The following is a 21,933-nucleotide window of genomic DNA, read 5'->3' as shown; positions in this document are numbered from 1 at the left end:
CAGCAGCAGCAGCAGCATCAGCACCAGTTTCTCTCCACTCCGGCACGTCCGACGCTCAGCATGCTGCATCCTGATGCGCTCTCTCTCGTCTGCACGCTTGTTTGGTTACCTGGATTTACACGCATTTCCATCACGTTATTGTTGACGCATCTCCATGTTTGAACCGGGGGGAGAGTAGAGAGAGGCACGTCCCAAAGTGTCAAATAAGAGACAACCTGTCTGTCCTGCGGATGCACCGTCACTGTTTCGGAGGCACCCCGTTATATGAGAGATTCATGATTCATCCCTCTGTTTTCTACCCTTAAAGAGCGCATCTCTTCTTCTTCTTCTTCTTCATTCATTCAACATGGAAAGATTCCAGTCCTCCATGCGCAAAAGGCTCTACAGCTTGCCGCAAAACATTGTGCACAACAAACCCTGCGTGATGATGGACGAAGGAGACAACAAGGACACCAAGAGGAAAAGTATCCGGCTAAAACATTTGTCCTCTCTGTCAAGCAGTTGCAGGAGCATTGAGGAGGCCAGGGGAGAAGATTGGGAGGAGAGGGATGTTTCTGTGAAGACCAACTTGAACGGAGACTGTTGCTTGTTTCGTGGCAGCAGCCTTTCCTCCATCACCGGACGACGTCCTCCTCATCCCGGTTCAGACCCGGTGGAGCAGCGGCGCCTCATCCTCCCGGAGGCTGGAGGCAGTGATGCACCGGGTGGTGGTGGTGGTGTGGGTGCTGCAGCCGAGCAGGAGTCTGTGTTTGACCAGTCAAGTTTCATCAAGTTGGAAGGAACCGAGCAGATCCTGCCTGAGGACGACCGGCTGCTGTACCAAGCCGGCTTCATGCATCGGCAGTTTGGGGCGATGCTCCAACCGGGAGTCAACAAGTTCTCCCTGCGGATGCTGGGCAGCGAGAGGGCCGTGGAGCACGAGAGGGAGAGAGTCAAGCACGCTGGCTTCTGGATAATACATCCCTACAGTGATTTTAGGTAATGCATTGTGTGCAGAAAATGTTTCTTTTGCAAACACAATGGTGTGAGCAAAAAAAAAAAGTGCAGCAGTGATCCTGTCACACATTTTTAAGCTTAGAAATGTAGAAAACATCATTTCAGAATAGCCTATTAAGGCATTCAGTGCCATCATATATATGGTAAGGTCACTATAAACTTAATATCATAGACACACAATAGTCACCAGGAGTGTTTTTTTTTGTCTTTGATCACTGTGATTTTATTTTAGGTAATTTGTGTGCAGAGAATCTTTCTTTTGCAAACAATGGTGTCTTACAAAAAAAAAGTTTAGCAGTGATCCTGTCACACATTTTAAGCTTAGAAATGTAAAAAACATCATTTTAGAATAGCCTATTAAGGCATTCTGGATAATCCACCCGTACAGTGATTTTAGGTAAATTTTTGTGCAGAAAGAATCTTTCTTTTGCAAAAACAATGGTGTGAGCAAAAAAAAAGACACATTTTTAGGCTTAGAGATGTAGAAAACATAATTTTAGAATATGAGGCATTCAGTGCCATCATACAGTATATGATAAGGTCACTATAAACTTATAGACACACAATAGTCACCAGGAGTGGGGGGGTTTTCTCTGATCACTGTGATATTATGATAAAATCATAATCAGAAGAGTGAGACTGTGCAGAATACGGTACGATACAACTTTATTGTCAGTTTGCACTGAAATTCATTTTGCATCCATAGGCAGCTCAGTTTGAGAAAAAGTACACATACAATAGACATACTGTTACCATAGACAGACAGACAAGTAAGATCCATCAGACAAAAAAAAAAAAAACACATCACAATTATTCATACATAACCCATTACAAAATTACCATCTGTCCTCTGGATTTACATGTCTTTAGCAGCACATTAATTATTATTTAGCACCAAGATGGACTGATGGACAAAAGCCTGTTCTTTAGCCTGATGCAGGTTAAATGTAGGGACTCTGAATCGCCTCTTGGAAGGCAGAAGTTGATATTCCCCATTTAAAACATGTAAGGGATCAGAAGAGATGCTGTTGGCAAGTCTGAGCATACTCTTGTTGTGAAAAAAAAAAAGTGCAGCAGTGATCGTGTCATACATTTTTAGGCTTAGAAATGTAGAATAATAATTTTAGAATAGCCTATTAAGGCAGTCAGTGCCATCATATATGATAAGGTCACTATAAACTTAATATCATAGACACACAATAGTCACCAGGAGTGTTTTTTTTGCAGCAGTGATCCTGTCACACATTTTAGGCTTAGAAATGTAGAAAACATAATTTTAGAATAGCCTATGAGACATTCAGTGCCATCACTATAAGTGACCTTATCATACATAAAAGAGAAAAAAAAGAAAATTTGTCATGTTTTAAGGGAACTTGGAGCAACATTTCACAGAACATTAGTCATCAACTCCGTTTTATCCCTTATAATCACCTAGTTCGACAATCCTCTATCAACTTTACAGCAGCCAAACCATAATTTGAATTTGCTCTGGTTATAAAAAATTCCTATAGAATTTCTTATATATAAGAAACCTGGCCTAAACATGTGATAAAGCATAAACACACAATAGTCACCAGGAGTGTTTTTTTCTTTGCTTTGATCACTGTGATATTATGATAAAATCATAATCAGAAGCCTGTGCAGAATAGATGTATCATAAGCTGAATGTGTCTCAGCTTGAATAGATAAATGGCTTAATTTCTGAAAATGATCTTTCTCTATAAAGACTTAACCACTTGTACTGTACTGTATTCTTACAAGGAAACATTTGTTGTATCATACAGGAGTTGACTAGAATACAAATCCTCTTATAAGCACAATGACAGCCACATTATATCATATATAAGAAGTCCCTCTTTTGTTTGGTTTTAGAGGAGTGTGTGTGTATATAGTTTAATTCACACAAGAATATGCTAGATATGATAATCTGACCAACCAATTTTCTCTGTCTACAAATTAAATTTGTGCACCAAACTAAGCCAACCTGTAATTCCCTAATTTACCAGCCACGCTGTGCCATGCACACATGCACGCTTCACATTTCGTTGCACGCTGCATGCAAACCAGCATTCTGTTCATCACCGCCATCAAGGGATTTTCATGACATTTAACCTTGAGGCTCACTGTCATCATATTTTCACCGGCCAGTTGTATGCCGATGTGTGTCACTGCAGGTTATTTTTTCCACTCATCTGAATTACACTTTTTTTTTTGATCATTTAGCAAGGGCAATGGATTACAGAGAGTGCAGCAGGGGCTTGGAAATGGGGTAATCAAAATAGGGTAACATGACCATTCGAGATATTAGAAGCACACATCAGTGGAGATTATTACAGTACAATTAGTCTAATGGAGCAGAGATGGTGTGGACGGGGAGGAGAGACACAACCACAAAACCCCGAACACACACAGAGAGAGACAGAGAGATTGAAATGAAAATGATGTTGTGAGGAATCAGGACACCCAGCTGTTGACTCTGTGTTTGAGGTATGAGGTGTCATTACTTCATGCTTGGTTCAAGCAGAGTTCTGGGCCTTTCAAGGTGGACGCTTCATCCTGCAGAGGTGTAAACCTTAAAGGTTATTTGGATCTTTTCGGCTAGTGAGACACTGTTTAATCCAATCCTAAAACAGTCAACTCACTGTGTTTCCATGACCACTGTGCATCAGCTCAGTACAGCATATAACCTTCTCCTTGTATCTTTTAGAAACACAGTCTCTGTGTTGTTTATAACACAAGTAACCTCTGTCTTTTATTAAAGCTGTCTGTGGACGCAGCAGCAGACATGCTGAACTGGCACGCTGCGTAAATATGGTTAATATGATTGCTGGTGGGCCTGAGCCACAGTACAGGTGTGTGTTAAGCCACTGAGCTGCATGCAGGCTGTTGTGCTTCAGCTGCGCTCTGGCAGCAAGAGATAAGTATCTCTAGTACAAATGTGATCCCTTTTTCAGCTGTCCTGATTGATCTAAGCTCCTTTCACCATTTTAAGCCTTTTTGTGTTCACTTTGCTCGTAACTCCCCTCTCTTTGTGCTCTCATGCTCTTTAACGTAGTTGCACTATGACCCAAATAGTGCAAGATTCCTTTCTGGACCCGTAGAGGTCCACAGACCCAACAACTGTCAGCTTTATTTTCATGGCAACACCAGATTACACCAGCAAGTCGTCTGATCTTTGTGTTCCCAATGCTGCGTGCACAGTCAGCTGATGAGCAAACTGGATGGTCTGCAGGGGCAGTAATGCACTGTTCCCTGCAGACCTTTTTTTTTTTTTTGGTCCAGCTGTTCCAGGGTTCTGCAGCACGGTTACGTGTGCAGAGCAGTAATGCTAACTACTCAACATCTGGCTGATGGGAGCTGACTTCTGGAGATGACATGGATTCCCAGGAGATAACGGTGGATTTAGCGAGAGAGGGGAAGTGCAATTAGGATCAGTGTGTCACCGCAGAGGCGAACGGGCAGATGAAGAGAGGAATGCAAATGCTTTGTTTGGCAGAGAACAACAGAAAGCTGATTAGAACAAATGGCCAGGATGTTCTCACCCGTTCCCTCTTTTTGTGATGTTCTCCTGTGATGGTTTGGTGTGAGGAACTAGAATAGGTAAAGCTATGTTGGTCACATATACTGTTGGTTGCCTCTTTCCTGGACCCTCATTTGGGCACATTCAATGGAGGCAGCTGTCAATCACTCGCCAATCAAGCGATCAAACTAGGCAGCGCTGATCAAATATGAATCAATATTCTGTCGTTATTTGCAGCCGTAGATATAATCATCATTGCATAATACTCACACAAATACTTTTCTCTCAGTCAATCATGGACTGAAGTTTTGATACCTGTAGACAAGATGGTGAGGCGTTTGTCCAATTCAATGTCGCATTCCCTCTAATTTACAGTCTCTCCTCTTGAATATTCAGCTCATACAGTGTGGTCACTGTAGGCTGCCTCACATGTCACTTAAGTACCCTTAAGTGGTGTAATGGATGCACCCTCGCAGGTCACAGTTTGTGCTGGCTCAGTAGGTGTGTCAGGCTCCTGTTGGATCGATCAGTGGTTAATTAGGTCTCTGAAATGGATCGGACATGCAATCGAATGCGTGCAAGCTTTCTCTTCTCACATACTTATACACCCCAAAGATGGTAATTGGTAAACAAACGCTCTCCATATCTTGGCCTTTGTGTGACCGAGCAGTAGAGTGCTGTATGTCCTTTGTTATGCATCAGCTACTGCAATGAGAATTTTAAAGCATTCTGCAAAATCAGATGAAAAATAATAAAGACGTGTGACAACTTACAATAATCTCATGATAGTAAACAGAGTAATTGAAAAAACTAGATGGTATGGCTATTTTATATTTAGCTGTTAGCAAATATTTGCCAGATTTGTTAATTAAACTATGAATTTAAAAAAACAATATTGCAATATTTGAAATGCAATTATTATAGATGAAATTGAACACTCTGCTGCTGATACTTGAGGATTAAGTTAGTTGTGAAAATCAATATTTCCTCATGAGCAATTCAGATGAATTCCAATAACCCATTTTCCTCTCCGCCCCCGTGGCCAGAGGCCCAGTATTGAACTGAATTAGATTGTTTTCTTGAATCAAGTTGTTTCTTGCTTTGTTAGTGTTCATACTCAAGCTGTTTGTTTACGTTGTTTCTGTTCATTTGAACATACAATATACAGGATTTTTGTGTTCAAGTGTGAGACTGCAAGTTGCACAGAGATTAATTTCTATTTGAAGTTCCCACACGTCCAGAATTGCTTTGAATATGCAGCACATATTCAGTATGCACATAGACACTCAGACTCTGGCTATAAAAATCTCCTGTGTGAACGGAGCAGCAATCATTGATAAAATTGGTGTCTATTCATAATTCGTTCCTGTCTCTCAGAATCTTTCTACTATTTTTTTTAAAGGTTCTCTATACGTCATCCAGAGCATTAATATAGCCGCAAACAACTATTAGCTGTGTAAAGATATAGAGGAGTAATGTCTACCTGAGCAGAGAATGAAGTCACTCTCCCTCTGTGTGTGTTGTAGTCTGACTTTCTCCTTGCTTTGTTGACAAAGCCGAGCCAGCCTTGCGTTCCTTTAAAGTGCATGTGCATGCATGTGAGTGTGCACCACTAGCTTATTGACGCTGCTTTGCACAGCTCTCATACTGCTCTCGTTACAGCTGATAACGCCGTTGTTGCAGAAGCGTAGCAACCACCCTCTGGTTGCCCTTCAGGTAGCCATAACCATTCAAGGTCAATGCCTTACCTTAACCATCTCGCAAAAAGTTTCCCAACTCGTGGTTTACCTTCTAGACACAACCGTTAGCTACGAGCCACCTGCTTAGCTGTCGACATGCTGAGAGCCTTGCAGAGGCAATAGGAACGCTCCCAATCTCGCATTTAGCACCAGTTCAAAGTACTGTTAATCGGTATTCTTTCCAGGTATGCATTAATTTTCATTATTGATTAATCTGCTGTTTATCATTTCACATTTAAAAATTGTGAAAAATGCTCATTATAATTTCCAGGCCAATGTTTTAGATCAAAACTCAAAAATATTCAGTTTACTATCATACAGTATATGACAAAGAAAAGCATTAAATCATTGTAATAGAGAAGTTGGAACCTATCAGTGTTCGCATTTTTGCTCTAATCTCTAATAAAAACTTAAAGAGTCAATTATTCATCCTCATGTAAAACATTCAACTATTCTTTCAAAGGTGCGAGTGAAGTAAAATCTGTTGATTGAAGACCTGAATGACTTTGGCCCGCTGGTTTCTCCAACATGAGTTATGTGTGTGTCCGTGTGTTTCAGGTTCTACTGGGATCTGACCATGCTGCTGCTGATGGTGGGAAACCTCATCATCATCCCTGTGGGCATCACCTTCTTCAAGGACGAGCACACGCCGCCCTGGATCGTCTTCAACGTGGTCTCGGATACCTTCTTCCTCATGGACCTGGTCCTGAACTTCCGCACGGGCATCGTCAAGGAGGACAACACGGAGATCATCCTAGACCCGCATCAGATTAAGGTCAAGTACCTCAAGACCTGGTTCGTGGTGGATTTCATCTCCTCCATACCTGTGGACTACATCTTTCTCATCGTGGAGACACGCATTGACTCAGACTTTTACAAGACGGCCCGAGCCCTGAGGATCGTCCGGTTCACCAAGATCCTCAGTCTGCTGCGGCTGCTGCGCCTCTCCAGACTCATTCGCTACATCCACCAGTGGGAAGAGGTAGATCTCTTCCTAATAGAGACACAACAGTTAATCAATTACATGCAAATTACTCAACAGAATATTAGTCAGCAGCAAATTTGATAATCATTTTTTAAGAAAAAAAGCCAAACAATGCTTAGCATCTATTATTTTACATGTGATTATTACACGGCTGTGTTGAATACTCGATTCTGATTGGTCAATCACGGCGTTCTGCGGTCTGTAATTTCTCTATAAGACCGTTGCTATGTATAACAGACCGTTGCTATGGGCACAGTTCTGAGTCGGACTCTGTCGGACCTTTTCTGTGACAAAATATTGATTTCTTCAGTAAGTAGCCGTGTAATAAGCGGGATAATGTACAGCTAGCGGGTCATTGTTGTGAAAGACCCCTCCGTGAGAGCATCGCCTTTCACAATAATGACCGGCTCGCTGTACATTATCCCTTAAATATTTAAGTATTTACAATATATAAATTTGGGTTTTGAACTCCTGGTTGTACAAAACAAATCATTTAAAGACACCACCGTGCTCGGATAACATGCGCCGGGTATTTCTCAGAGTTTTCTGTCATTTTTATTTTATTTTATTTTATTTTGTTATCCTTTATTAAACCAAAAAGGTCCCACTGAGATACATTATCTCTTCTGCCTGGTCAAGATGGGCAGCAAGTAAGAAGTTTCATATATGAGTACAAACGGGGACAGATGACATCATAATGAAAAACATACCAAAACACAACAACAGACACAAAACACACAGGAATCAGAAGCTAAAATAATCAAGGCAAAATAACAGCACTTGTTAAAAACCACATCACTGTTCTGTAAAAACTGATTTTCAAATATTTTTAAACATTTCATTGAACAAACAGATTAATACATTTATGAAAGTAATTGTTAGTTGCAGCGCTACTTTCAAATGTTCCTCTGACTGAAGTGCTGTACATAGTGAGGTTTCCATTTGCAGATTTCTCCTAACTTGTAACGTTGTCTGGATTACTACATTTACACAATACATTAGTTTATTTGTTGGTTCCCCTCTGAGGGTCACACGCAACCAACTGACTTAATAACAGATATTTTCGTGCATAATCTTATTTTTATAATTCCAACAGAGGCTGCAGCTATAGGCCATTAATGTTTCGTGCAGATTATTTAAACTGAAACAGCCTGTGCCGGTCTATAGAAGATTAAGAGCAGTGTGGTCTGGTATAGGACCCCTTTGACCACAAGCACCTATTGTATATTTCAAATCCTCTCATTGCATGAGAGAGAATTTAAATTTCATATATTTAAGTACAGAGAGTCGTGTGTTTCAGATGTATTAATGCTGATAATCTGTGTCGCAGGTTTTCCATATGACCTATGACCTGGCCAGCGCCATGGTGCGCATCATGAACCTGATTGGTATGATGCTGCTGCTGTGTCACTGGGATGGCTGTCTGCAGTTCCTGGTCCCCATGCTGCAGGACTTCCCTGCTGACTGCTGGGTCACTAGAAACAAGATGGTGGTAAGTGGTCTAAGTGGTTTTACCATGAGGGATTGGGCCCTGCATTACCGCAAACCTTTCTGCCAAAGTTAGAACTGTTTTGGTTGTTTCACATTGTATTTTCTTCTCGCTGGTTTGAAGTAGGCGAGTCTCAGCTGGAAAAAAGATGATGTCAAATACTTCCATGTACCAATCAGGAGTTTAACAACATTTGAATCAAAATAATCTGATGATAGTTGTGGCACAGCAAGAGAGTCGCAGGTTTAAACCCGGTTCGGGGGCCTTCTGTGTGGAGTGTTCGCATGGGTTAATAGGTTAATCATAGGATAATTGGTTACAGATAATGGATGGGTGGATGGATAGTTGGTCACTGTCAATCAAATCAGATCAAATCCCATCCCCACAGTCCTGATGAAGCAGAATAGCTGAGTTTTTGAATGCTTAAAGGAGCAATATGTAGCACTGACGGCTAGCGTTTTAAAATGGGCAACAGCAGTCCAAATCCAATTTGTGGCCCGTTTGCTCCTCCGCTGTGACTGATAGCAGTTAGCGTGTGTTAGCATCACCACGTTAGCCGCTGGCCAGCAGCAGTAGTCGGTATCACTTCACCAGCTGTGTGTCTCAAATACTCGCTGCCTTGATAACTCAGCTGCACACTGATCACAGAGAGATGTGCTGAGGCTTTTCAGGTCGGGTAGAATCTAAAGTTAACTTTATCTCTGTTGATCCAGTTGATTTGCATGCTTTCATGGCTGCAGAAGGCTGTTTGGATGCCAATTCGTTTCATATGTGGCAACGGGGTGTCGAAACGGGCCGTGGACGGGATCACACCGACCAAAACAAAAATAGATTTCAAAGGAGAACATACTGGCTGTAGCGTTGTTGTCGGAGAAGCCAGTATTTCAATTTTGCATGTTTCCTTAATCTCTGATGACATATCATGGTCATTTTATGATTTATTACAGTAAATGTAGTATATATTTCTCCTTTAAACACTCAATAAATAATATTTAAGGATGTTTATTTATTTCTTCTAAACTCATTTAGTTGTGTATATTTAATATTATAGAGAAATACCGTTTTTAGGGGCTTTAATTCCACACAATAATCATATTTAGTGATTTTGCACTGTTGGTCAAATACAACAAGATATTTGAATACATCACCTTGGGCTGTTAGAAATTATAACAGGTAATTTTCTGACAATTTATGGACCAAAAATCGAAAAAATAATTAAGCACATTAATCGCTAATGAATATAATAGTTAGTTGCAGCGCTAATCATATTCAAGTGCTTCAAGAGATTATCTTTATTAATTATCGCTCTGAGTACAGAACATATTAATAGGTATACTGGTAACTTACACCAAAGAATAAACCCGAACAGTAACGTCAGTCAGCGTGCATGTTATAACGGTCTGAGTCCCTCAGTATGGCGCTTCAAAGCCAACAAACCTGTAAAATAAAGACGTCATCAACTGTGATCTTGATCTTAAACTGTGAACAGGCTCGCAAAGATGTGCTGCAGCAATAATGTTGTGGTGATAAACTTTCTCCTTCCTCCTCTTCGTCTCTTGCAGAATGACACTTGGGGTCAGCAGTACTCCTACGCTCTGTTCAAGGCCATGAGTCACATGCTGTGCATCGGCTACGGCCTGTACCCCCCCATCGGCATGGCTGACGTGTGGCTCACCATCCTCAGCATGATTGTGGGCGCTACCTGCTTTGCCATGTTTGTGGGGCATGCAACTGCACTGATTCAGTCTCTGGACTCCTCCAGGAGGCAGTACCAAGAGAAGGTGGGTGTTTGTTCTCTGCGTGGCTGATATCTGTCAAAGAAATGTTCTCTAGGTCTAAGAGAGTTGAAATCAGTGGTGGAAGTCGTTTACACAAATACTGTACTCAAGTGTTTTGACATACTTGTACGAGAGTATTTCCATTTTATGCTACTTTATACTTCTACGCTACATTTATTTAACAGCTTTAGTTACTTTCTGATTGCGACTTTACAGACAGAACACATTTTCAGTTTATTTGTTATAGATTAAACTACGCAACAGTATAAATTAGTTAAAATTAGCTCCACCTTGACAAACTGCATCAGTTAAGTAATACTTATACATTTTTGCATCATCATTAATAACCCAATGATATTATACATTAACAGAAGGGTGAACGCGAGTCACATGACTAAAAATGTAATAACTTTTGACTCGACTTGACAAAATCAAAAAAGACTTGCAACTGGACTTGGACTTTAATACCAGTGACTCGTGACTTCACTTGGACTTGTGCCTTTTGACTTGAAAATACTTGATACCTTTCCCCAAGCCCAAAGATTAAAAAGCTTGGTAACACCTCATTTTACAGGTCAGCAAATTTCATGGTAATTTGGTGATAATTAGCAAGTAACCTATTTGAAATTTCTTTGGAATTACTGCCAAATTATCCCCAATATTTATCTAAAAAATGATCGGAAATTACTTTATTATAAACATTTTTTAATAATTATATGCTTAAATAGCGTATAATCGTTAAAATAGGGCCCTTAGGCTCGATAAGCGGCTGTGTGCTGCTCTTCATCGGAGGTGGAAAATCAAACCTAATAGAAGACACTTCTGATCAGTTACAAATCTCACCATTGTGTCACTTATTGTCTACACAAATGTAACCTGGTAGCTAATGTAATGATTCAGGGAGTTATTTAAGAAGTTATTTGCTAATATATTAAATGTACTATTATATTATTAAATGTATTAAATAAATTACCAGCTATTGGGAAATAGAAGAATATAATGATTAAATAATGTTTATAATAAAGTCATTTTCGATAAATTTTGAGGTAAATATTGGAATAATTTGCCAGTAATTCCAAAGAAATTTCAATAGGTTACCTTCTAATTATCACTCAATTAGCATGAAATCTGCGGACCTGTAAAATGAAGTGTTACCAAAGTGTGATGTTTAAAAAGGGTGCCACGAATCAATTAATTTCCATTCATTTTCTGAATCAACTAACGTTAACGTTATTCATTCCCAGCAAGTCAACAATTTATTCCCCAGATTTTTTTTTTATATAATTAAGTTCAGTCACACTTGTTTTAACAAACTTGTTTTAATAAATAAATAACATTTTTAAAAAACATTCATGATTTTTGTACATTTGGTGAAGAGCGCATTATGACTTATTGTTATTATTATTATTAGGACTCGAAACCCAAAGTTTAGGGCTTGACTCGTGACTTTAAGTGCAAAGACTTGAGACTTACTTGTGACTTGCAAAACAACGACTTGGTCCCACCTCTGACACATAATAATAACACTCATAAGGGCTGTTTTTCTATATATTGTATACTTTTACTTTTAATAATTTAAGTAAAATTAGCTGATAGTACTTCTGTACTTTAACTTGAGTAAAATTTTGAATGCAGGGCCGTTATAGTAACGTTATAGCTTTTAAATATTTTCCATTGTTGTATTGCTGCTTTTACTTAAATAGAGGATCTGAATCCTTCTTCCAGGACTGATTGAAATGCAGTTTAAATGGTGACGATGATACATGACGTTGTGACAAAGTATTTGTGTGGCTGCTTTACCCCGTCTCTCATAAATCTTTAGGCATATAAGTAAGACAGGAGGATACTACAAATAGATTAAAAGGGATAGAGCAACACATATGAGTACAGAGAACAGAGAAACATTAGAAAGAGGTAAAGAGCCTGTTAATAAAAGCTAAACAGAGACTTCCATAGATTGGGCACAGGGACCGTTGATGGTGCTTTGCTGGTAGAGTACACCGCTGAAGGACACAGTAGTTAATGTTATTAGCTGCAGCCTGCAGAGCGCCACTGTATTTGTCAGATGGGACAGAGGCACAGCGTTGCTCTGTGGGCAGGTTTCACAGATGGCCTGACAGTTGACTGTTAACATAATGAGACACATTATAGTCCACCTCTGAGCCAACACATCAATCACTTTAATATATTCATTTTGACATGACTTTGCATTTTCTCTTGCAGTTACATTACAGTTACAGGTATTTCTGTGGCGGTTGTTAAAGACGTATTCTATAATAGTAATAATTGGACTTGTGTTGTTGTTGTTGTTACAGTATAAACAGGTGGAGCAGTACATGTCCTTCCACAAGCTCCCCGCGGACATGCGCCAGAGGATCCACGAATACTACGAGCACCGTTATCAGGGCAAGATGTTTGACGAGGAAAGCATTTTGGAGGAGCTGAATGAGCCACTGCGAGAGGTCAGAAGTCATCTACCTTGTTGTTGTTGTTGTTTTGGCGATAATACTGCTGAGTCATCACAATGTTCACATCTTCAACGTCTATCACTTTAACTCTTCCTATTTAGAATTTATAAGCAGTTTAAGAACATAAATACATGTTTTTATTTTTATTTTGTCAGTGTGACTTTATACAAACAGATGACAAATTATACAGGCAAGGATGTAACACGAAATATACAGACATTAACATAAGAAGTATGAATAGTTTTTGGATATGGTACAGATTTTTGGTTGTTTTTGTTAGTGGGAGGGTGCATGCATGAAAGTGTGTTGTGTAAGTGTGTCATATATTCATAAGTGAATAACTGTGACTAGAGGCATGTGCAAGTATGTCCAAGGAGAAGGAGTGGAAAGAGGAGAGGGAGAGAGAAGTAAATAAATAACTTAATGCGTAAATAAATGGTAATTCTAATAATGTTGATAAGTAAGTTCAGTAACTACATAAATAGTAATAATAATAATAATAAAAATTAAAGTAATGAAAGGATAAAAGTAAATAGTATGCATATAAAAAGAAGGAGGCAACGATAAATAAATGGTTTATAACACAATATAATGTAGATGTCTGCAGATATAAGTGTTTATTAATGTATTTGTCAACAGCTATAACTCATAAACCCATAAATGTAGGCTGCTGTATAAACAGGCAATGAATATACTGTAGTAAAACACATCTGTATTATTCATAGAATCATTTATAATTATGGCAAAAACACCGTGCATTAGTAACCACTTCAAAATGTCCTCATATCCGCTTAAAGCTACATCATGTGCCAAAACATGTATTAAATGTTTTATATACTGCTTATAAATGCTAAATAGGAGGATTAAAGCAAAGTGCTTTAAATGTATTTTATTTTTTCAAATCCGTAATGTTTCTCAGAGTTAATGAGGTGAGCGTGCTTGTTCTAAATGGTTTACAGTTAATTAATTATGCAATCTAATATGCCTCCCTTACTTTGCAGGATAATGTTGATAGACATGTAATCTGATTAGTAATGGATGGAGACTTTATGACGACAGAGAACCTCATTAACGGAGCACTAAGCCGTTAACAGCCCTGCTTTTACATGATTGAAATGTACACAAGTAGTAACGTTGACGTGTGTTGTGAAGGCCTTGCTATGGAATCTAACACTTTTTGTTGTGTCTTCTGCAGGAGATCATCAACTTTAATTGTCGTAAACTGGTGGCCTCCATGCCTCTGTTCGCCAACGCCGATCCCAACTTTGTCACCTCCATGCTGACCAAACTACGCTTCGAGGTCTTCCAGCCGGGCGACTACATCATCAGAGAGGGAACCATCGGCAATAAGATGTACTTCATCCAGCATGGCGTCGTCAGCGTCCTGACAAAGAACAGCAATGACACCAAGCTGTCTGATGGCTCTTATTTTGGAGGTACTGTCTGCAACACAACCTGCTGTGTGGCCTGCATGCTAATACCTTCTGGAGCTGGCACTGAGTCAGTTTGAAATGTATGTGAAGGAGTGCTGATAGTATGATTTGTTTTGATTTATTTTTGCTCCGGCACTCAGCAGATTAACTTCCCTGACTATTACAGCTGGGAAAAAATTTGTCCACATCATCTCCTTAAAAGGACTCGGGACTAAGAGGAGCAAAGCTTTGTGATCTTTGATTCCATCTGTGGGGTTTTCCCCTTTTGTCATCGCAATATTTAAAGCTTAAATACAGAACTTTCAATTTGTTTCATTGTTACGTCGTCTCGTTGTCGGTGTCTGGCTCTGTAGAAAAGTGAAATGTCATCATCAAATATCAACCAGGAAATATAAATATATAATATACTTTTAAAGCGGTGTGATCTGGCAACCCAAGCAATTATTTCTAACCACATTTTAATGTTTACTCCAGCACACATTTTTGAGTCATTCATTCAATCTTTATTTATACTCGAGAGATCATTGAGGGCCGACCCTCATTTACAATGACTTCAAGTCAATTACAAAAACAAAGAAAAGGAAAACAACACAACAACAATGAGATATACAAACAGACAAAAGGCAATACCATTATAACAAATAGTAAAAGCCATTCAAACTTTTCAATTAGGAGAAATAATTTGATAGATACATTCAGATTTTTAAGATATGTACAGTATGTACAAAAGCCCTCGAATTTTGCAATTACTGTAGATAATTTGACGATATGAAACAGTATATATAAAACAATTACAAGTATAAGTTGGGAGATTTAAGATCAAATTTCTAAAATGTCCAAAAGGTATAAGTGAATTGATTTTAAAGAGGTGCTGTATTTTGTTCCAGGAGTCAAGATATGCAAGATAATTATATGGTAATAATCATAAAACATTATATATTTTGGATTAAAGCTACTCAGCACAGCTGAATACACACAGATGTGAAAATGGTAAATGAGGACAGAAAGTGTGTTTGAGAGAGAGAGAGAGAGAGAGAGAGAGAGAGAGAGAGAGTCTGTTTGTGTCTATATCCTCAATATGTCTGTCCTGAAAAATATGCCGACTTTTTTTTTTTTCTTTTTAAATGGCGCATTATTTTATTTTTCTGATCTGGCACGACAGCCGAGGTCAGGACAAACTGTAAGCTGCAGAAATTGCACAAAGTGCTCCATCTGTGGGGTTCATAGGCATCGGTCTTTTCATGTTCTCACACTAATAATACTATTTTTGCCTTTCCTTTTGTGAATGGATCTAAATACAATATAAACGTGGTTGTAATATGTCACACAACTTCTATGAGAAAAGTGGAAAATCATCGTGTAACATTTCATATTAATTACACATTTAAAAAAAAAAAAAAAATCCTTCTCTGACTTGCACTCAGCAGGATGTGTTTTAAAGAAATGGTATAAATAATTAAACTTTTTTCCCTCTCCTCCCTGCAGAGATCTGCCTGCTAACCCGAGGCAGGAGGACGGCCAGCGTGCGAGCAGATAACTACTGTCGGCTGTACTCTCTGTCGGTGGACAACTTCAACGAGGTGCTGGAGGAGTATCCCATGATGAGGAGGGCCTTTGAGACCGTGGCTCTGGACCGCCTGGACCGCATCGGTGGGTCCTTTCAAGTGTTGATATTTCACTTTGCTTGCCTCTTCTTCATGCATTACATGCAACGCTGGTCTAGTTTCAATAATAACAATTATATTTTATTGTAAGTGTTATTGGTTATACACTGACTACAGTGATGATGTAGGCATCTGCTGACAGAACATGTGATGTGAGGTTCACATTTAAACACAGGACCCAACAGTTTATTAATTAGCAGTCGAGGATGAATTAATTTGATGGAATTGAAGAGTTTTTTTTCAAGACATGGAAATGAAAGACAATCTTACAAATCAAAACACTCCGAATGGATTAAATGTAATTAATATAGTAAATCAGGTCATCATTATTCTCACATAATTAATGCATCCATAAGCTTTGCACATAGGATCTTCTACAGACAGGAATCTACTATGAATGCAATACGAAACAATTTGTTTATCACAAACAAATCCATTATATATATCATTCAACCTTTATTTAAATCTCTTTTAAAGGGATCATTGAGGGCATGCCCTCATTTTCAATGATGTCAAGAGTACAATTAAAACAGAATAAATGCACACAAGAAAATAATTAACGAGCAAACAAACAACCAGACAGTTAAAAACAGAGTAGTTGGTAATCGTGGTTTTAAATTGACCCATAGGTGCAATTGTGTTAACTTTTAATGTGTTGTTAAATGTTCCAAGTGTGTGCAGCACAAACACCAAAATCAGTTTTCCCAAATGTAGTGTTTGCACGCGGGACTTCAAGTGTTAGACAATCATTTGAACGAGTCAAATAAGTACTAAATACTAAAATAAATAAATAGAAACTGATGTCTAAATATGTCTGTTAACTCACATATATATGTCATATATGACTGACGGGACTAAAGGGTGGAGTTTTTATAACTTCTATGTCTATACAGGGTGGTGGGGATTCAAAAGAAATACATAAATGCTAGAGCTGCAATGATTAATTGATTAGTTGTCAACTATTAAATGAATCGACAACTATTTTGATAAAAGATTAATCAGTTTGAGTATTTATTTAATTCTCTGATTCCAGCTTCTTAAATGTGAATATTTTCTGGTTTCTTTACTCCTATGACCGTAAAGTGGGAAACACTGGTGGACATTTTATATACCAAACAACTAATCGATTAATCGAGAAAATAATCGACAGATTAATCGACAATGGAAATAATCGTTAGTTGCAGCTCTATTACATTCCCATTTGAGACCAAGTAGCAATGTCACTACACCTAACAAACACTTTAAGGGAGTCAGGTGAGTGGAGACGCACTGTTTTCCAAATGTTTTGTGGAACGTGTTGTCAACCTTTGGAGTGTATAGACAAACGGACATTTTCTATTGGTGTGTTTTTATCAGATTCATTCTTTACGAGAGACAGCGCTTTCATCTAGAGGAGGAGATGTCTGAGCTGTGTGTGTAGAATAAGAAACATTTTAGGATCCAGCTCTGTCTTTACTGTTTCAGCCACATTGTACTGTAGTGCAACGTCTCCCATAAGAACTGAACATCCATGTAAAACTGGTTGCTGATACATAGATATGTTATGTTAGGCTATCACATTTAAACCCTCTAGTTAAGAGCGACAAGGCTATGGTGCTGATGAGTTGTCCCCTTGATATGTAGTATATGTGCCAAGGTTATAATAGTTTTGAATTTTCAATTAGTTTTTATTTTATTATAGTTTTAGTTAGTTTTCAGAGTGTGTTTGCTAGTTTTAGTTTGGTTTCAGTTTTTCAGAAAGGTTTTGTTTAAATTTTTATAAATTTAGTTTTACAGTAGTTTTAGTTTGTTTTTGTTAAGGTCAGCTATAATGTCTCGTATTTAGCTACACATACAAAATACCTGGTTGGAGAACTGTATAGGATTGGCCATACTGTTTAATGTTTGACAAAAGTTGTACTTTAGTGTCCGATGTGAAGCGATTGCAGCATAGCAGCAAGTACGTTCAGTTTCTGTGGTTCAATGTCACGAGAGTTAATTGAAATTCATGCTGTCTCCGTTTTCCATTGTGATATATTATAGCTAAAAAAAAAAACTGAATTTATGCTCATTTTTATTTTATTTTGATTAGTTTTTAATCAGGCAATATAATGTAGTTTCAGTGTAGTTTATTTTTTCTTAAAGGATATAATTTTTATTTAGGTTCAGTTTACTAAAAATATTTCTCATTGCTTATTTTCGTTTTCGTTTACTATAATAACTCTGATATGCGTTCATTAATGGAAAAAAGAAACTAGCATGATCTTATTTGTATTCTATTAACAGGGAAGAGGAACTCAGTTCTTCAGCATAAAGTCCAGCATAACCAAAGTTCTGGCACGCTAAACTTCCAAGAGAGCGAGATCATCCAAAGAATAGTGCAACATGACCGTGACATGGCCCAGTGCACGGAGCTGACCCAGACCAGCCCACAGAGCCTGCACCCTCCCCCTGCTCCCCCGTCACCCGTCCCGGTCATCTGGGCCCCGCTGATCCAGGCTCCGCTCCAGGCTGCTGCCGCCACCACCCCGCTGGCTCTGGCCTTAGCCCACCACTCCCAGCTGCCTCCCATCCTCTTCCACCATCATCTGGCACCGGGCTCCCTGAAGGACTCCATCAGCCTCCCAAAGAGAGTCCACGTTGGAGCAGCAAACACGTCCAGTAGCTGTGGTTCAGGGCCCGGTTCTCCTGCCAGCTCCAACATATTCAGATCTGGGATTGAGACTCCCACGCTGGCGGCCCTCAGGGCACAGCATCTCGCCGCTGGGCCCGCGTCACCCACGCTGACGTCCCCGCCCATCTTCACCAGCAGCCTGCTGCCTCTGCCCCCTCTGCCCTTACACCAGCTCCCGCACCACCCGCCCCACTCCGGCATGGCCTCAGTCTTCCCCATCGGCCAGACCACGGTGTCCTACACCTGCTCTGCTCAGCTGCACCCTCAGCCCTTCCACGGTGCTATGACCACCCCACCGTACCCCATAGGTTTACTCCAGCAGGGGGTGCCAGGGAGGCTAGCAGGTAGATTCCCGGCCCCCTCTGCCTCCGCCATAAGCCCTCTCATCTCCAGCTCAGTCGGCCCCTTACTAAACCAGCTGCAGCAGAGCTCTCACACCACCGCGCAGCAGATGGGGTTCAGTCATGACAGAGCAGGCAGGACATTCAGTGGTCTGAACCTCCCACATTTTCCCTTCATCACCAGCACTCAGTCCTCCACTGGATTTATTCAGCCGGGGTCTGCAGTCGGAGCTGGGGCCGCAGCCTCCCTGGCGCAGCAAAGCCTTGCAGGTCTCCAGTCTGTTTTCCTCCCCCAGGTTCTCCCCGAGCACTCGGCCCTCGCCTCCCTGGCCCAGTATGGCTCCGCCGAGGCCTCGCCCTGCTACACGCCTCCAGTCCACAGTCCCAACCTACAGAGCCCTGCGAGGGGAAGGACAGTTTACCACAATGATCTCCCCAGCGCTGTGGGCTCTCGCAGCCCTCTAACCCCTCAGACCTCATGCCATGCCAGGGTGGCCTGTACCCTCAAAGAGAGGGCCGAGTCCTCGGCGGATCTCTTTACCCAGGAAATAAAGACTATCTCAGGCTCTCACAGCTCTATACACCAGGAAAGGCCTTTGGCCATGAGCGGCTCCCCAGAGGGAGCAGCAGGGGCATCCAGCCCCTTCTCCTCCCCCATGGCTGTCAGTAAACCCTACAGCCCGATCCCGGGTCAAGTTGCTCCCGTCAGTCTGACACATTCAGGACCCGAACCTCAGAACCAGTCCGTTGGCGTTCACTCCCCCCACGCTAGATCCCCTGCTAAGATGTTAGAGACCGAACACAAACAGTCCAAACTTCCATCCAACTTGTGAGGTTCAGACACACCCTCCTTTAACGCCTGAACAAACGGGAGGTCGCCTCCTCGTCGACGTTGTTTTAACCACTACTTCAAGTAGGAGGGTGTGTTATTCTAATCAGATTGATCGGTGGTTTCATTTTTAATCAGACTGAATGGATCGGGGATAATTATGGACAATGATGGATATTTTTTTCTACAGGATATTGCATCTTTGAATATAGTTATAAAATCCAAAAACCTATTGATGGGTATATATAGCACCTCATGAAAATACCAATTGTTCTATGTATTGTATTATAACACCACTCTGTGATTTGTTTTAAGTATTTTTGTTTGAACCCCATCGTCCAGGCAATTTTGTGTAACCTTTTAGCTACACCCGTTTAGTTGGTAATTTGTCCACTGTTATGATTGAAACCAAAAATGATTGTCCTTTTTTATGTCCTTTCCCACCGCCGAGTGTGTCGTGTGAATGCGACTTTACTAAGAGATTGGAGGAGAGACAGACTGTGCACTTTGCTCGTTTCAGAGATCACCTAACGTAATGGTTTGATGACGGCATGTCTTCCAAGATAGCGTTTCAGCAATATTGCACACCCAAATGGGTCACACAAATCAGATCACACTCCAAAAAAAAAAACCTGAAGTAATGAATGTAATGTTTGTCTGTCTGAGTGGGAGAGAAGCGGGATTCATTGTTGAATGTGTTGAACTCGAGGGCGATGATGGTTTTCTGTAGAGCACTGGAAGGTGTAGCCAGAGACAATACACATTTCCAAAACCGCTCCGAGACGCACCGCTGATGCCAACTCATTTCAATAACTTCGGTACCGAACATTTGTTTGTGTGCCATCAGCATTGTATGCAATAATCTATGTTTTTTTATGGGTATACAAAGGTACTGTGAATAGAAGCACTTGAGTCAATGAGTGAGGTTCTGTTTTCAGATTAAAACAAGGGAATTAAATGGAATAAAAGCAATTGTGGATAATCAAACATCCTGAAACCAGCAATGCACTAAGACTGATCTGAATGTTTCTTGCACCAGTCAAAGGGCTAAAAGCAGTTACTTGGACACGTGGTTAACAAGAAACCCCGATGGGTCACATGTTGCTGCATATTTACCTCTTTAATTTTACATTGTTTGATTGTAAGATTTGTTTGTTGAACAATTGCTGCTTTGTGATGCTATGCTGAATCAATAAGACGTGTATCACTGACTGCTTTTTTAAATCCTTCTACTTGTTAATAAGTTCATGTGTTTAGATGACGCTTCTCTCTCCGTGTGGTTGGCGAGGAACTGTGAGATCAGCGGGTCAAACCCCTCGGAGGATCGTGTCCAGTGGCTGTAGCTGCCTGGTTACTGAACCCGAGCGAAGAGAGATACTATCAGTCCCTAGCCAGTCACTGCCAATGGGCTCGATCAATTCCTCATTACTATTCTCCTCCAACCCCGCACCACCTGCCAGAGGCTCGGGTCGAGTGTACGGTTACGTTGAGTGCAGTCAACTTAAAGGTGTGTGTAGGAGAAGAGGTGTCAGTCATTCATCTATTTATATATTTATTTCTCATTTTGCTGCCTTTTAATCTGAGGATTCCACCACCTATGTATGTATGTTAGGCATATTTTATTTTAGCTACTGAATTCAGTGCAATAAAATAACAAATGGTCAATGATGCTCGTCTTAGCTGTTTTCTTTTTTTCAAGAGCAGAGAGCGTGGCGAGGAGAATCTGATAAAACGCTGGTGAAGTTTCAGACTTTAAGCCGGATTATAAATTGAGAACTGCACGGTGCCAACATTCAAAATAGCTAGGATTGTAATCTGCCAGATATTCGACTCATCAGTACAAAGAAAATTATCTGCCGTGTTCATGGAGTTGATAACTGCTGGATTAGTGAGTAAATATAGATATTTCATTCAGTGGTGCTGCAAGGTTTCGATTAAAATAAGATTTTAAGGTCGATCCAAAGCAGACAAAACTTTTATATGTCGTTCTGGACAAAGAATTGACAGACCCGCTGTTCCCTTTCCTGTAATAACTCCA

At 40.2% G+C, this 21,933-nt stretch overlaps 1 protein-coding gene across 1 annotated transcript; it reads left to right on the top strand.

Annotated features, from left to right (window-relative positions):
• Positions 1-346: 346 nt before the first annotated feature.
• LOC119487564 (potassium/sodium hyperpolarization-activated cyclic nucleotide-gated channel 3-like) lies at positions 347-20,043 on the top strand. The gene is made up of 8 exons (XM_037768554.1): positions 347-978; positions 6,814-7,237; positions 8,571-8,732; positions 10,292-10,510; positions 12,823-12,969; positions 14,171-14,411; positions 15,894-16,058; positions 18,338-20,043. Exons 1-8 carry the CDS (start codon positions 347-349, stop codon positions 19,897-19,899), a joined length of 3,552 nt encoding a protein of 1,183 aa, XP_037624482.1. The 3' UTR covers positions 19,900-20,043.
• Positions 20,044-21,933: the final 1,890 nt, after the last annotated feature.

The sequence above is a fragment of the Sebastes umbrosus genome, chromosome 4, assembly GCF_015220745.1.
Source record: "Sebastes umbrosus isolate fSebUmb1 chromosome 4, fSebUmb1.pri, whole genome shotgun sequence".
In the NCBI taxonomy this organism is placed as follows: Eukaryota; Metazoa; Chordata; class Actinopteri; order Perciformes; family Sebastidae; genus Sebastes; species Sebastes umbrosus.
The sequence above is the reverse complement of the archived record's forward strand: the minus strand, read 5'-3'. Positions and strand labels throughout refer to the sequence as shown.

Coding starts and splice junctions, on each gene's coding strand:
- LOC119487564 (XM_037768554.1), top strand. CDS start 347: ATGGAAAGATTCCAGTCCTCCATGCGCAAAAGGCTCTACAGCTTGCCG. Junction 7,238..8,570: donor ACATCCACCAGTGGGAAGAG/GTAGATCTCTTC, acceptor TCTGTGTCGCAG/GTTTTCCATATGACCTATGA. Junction 16,059..18,337: donor GGACCGCCTGGACCGCATCG/GTGGGTCCTTTC, acceptor TTCTATTAACAG/GGAAGAGGAACTCAGTTCTT.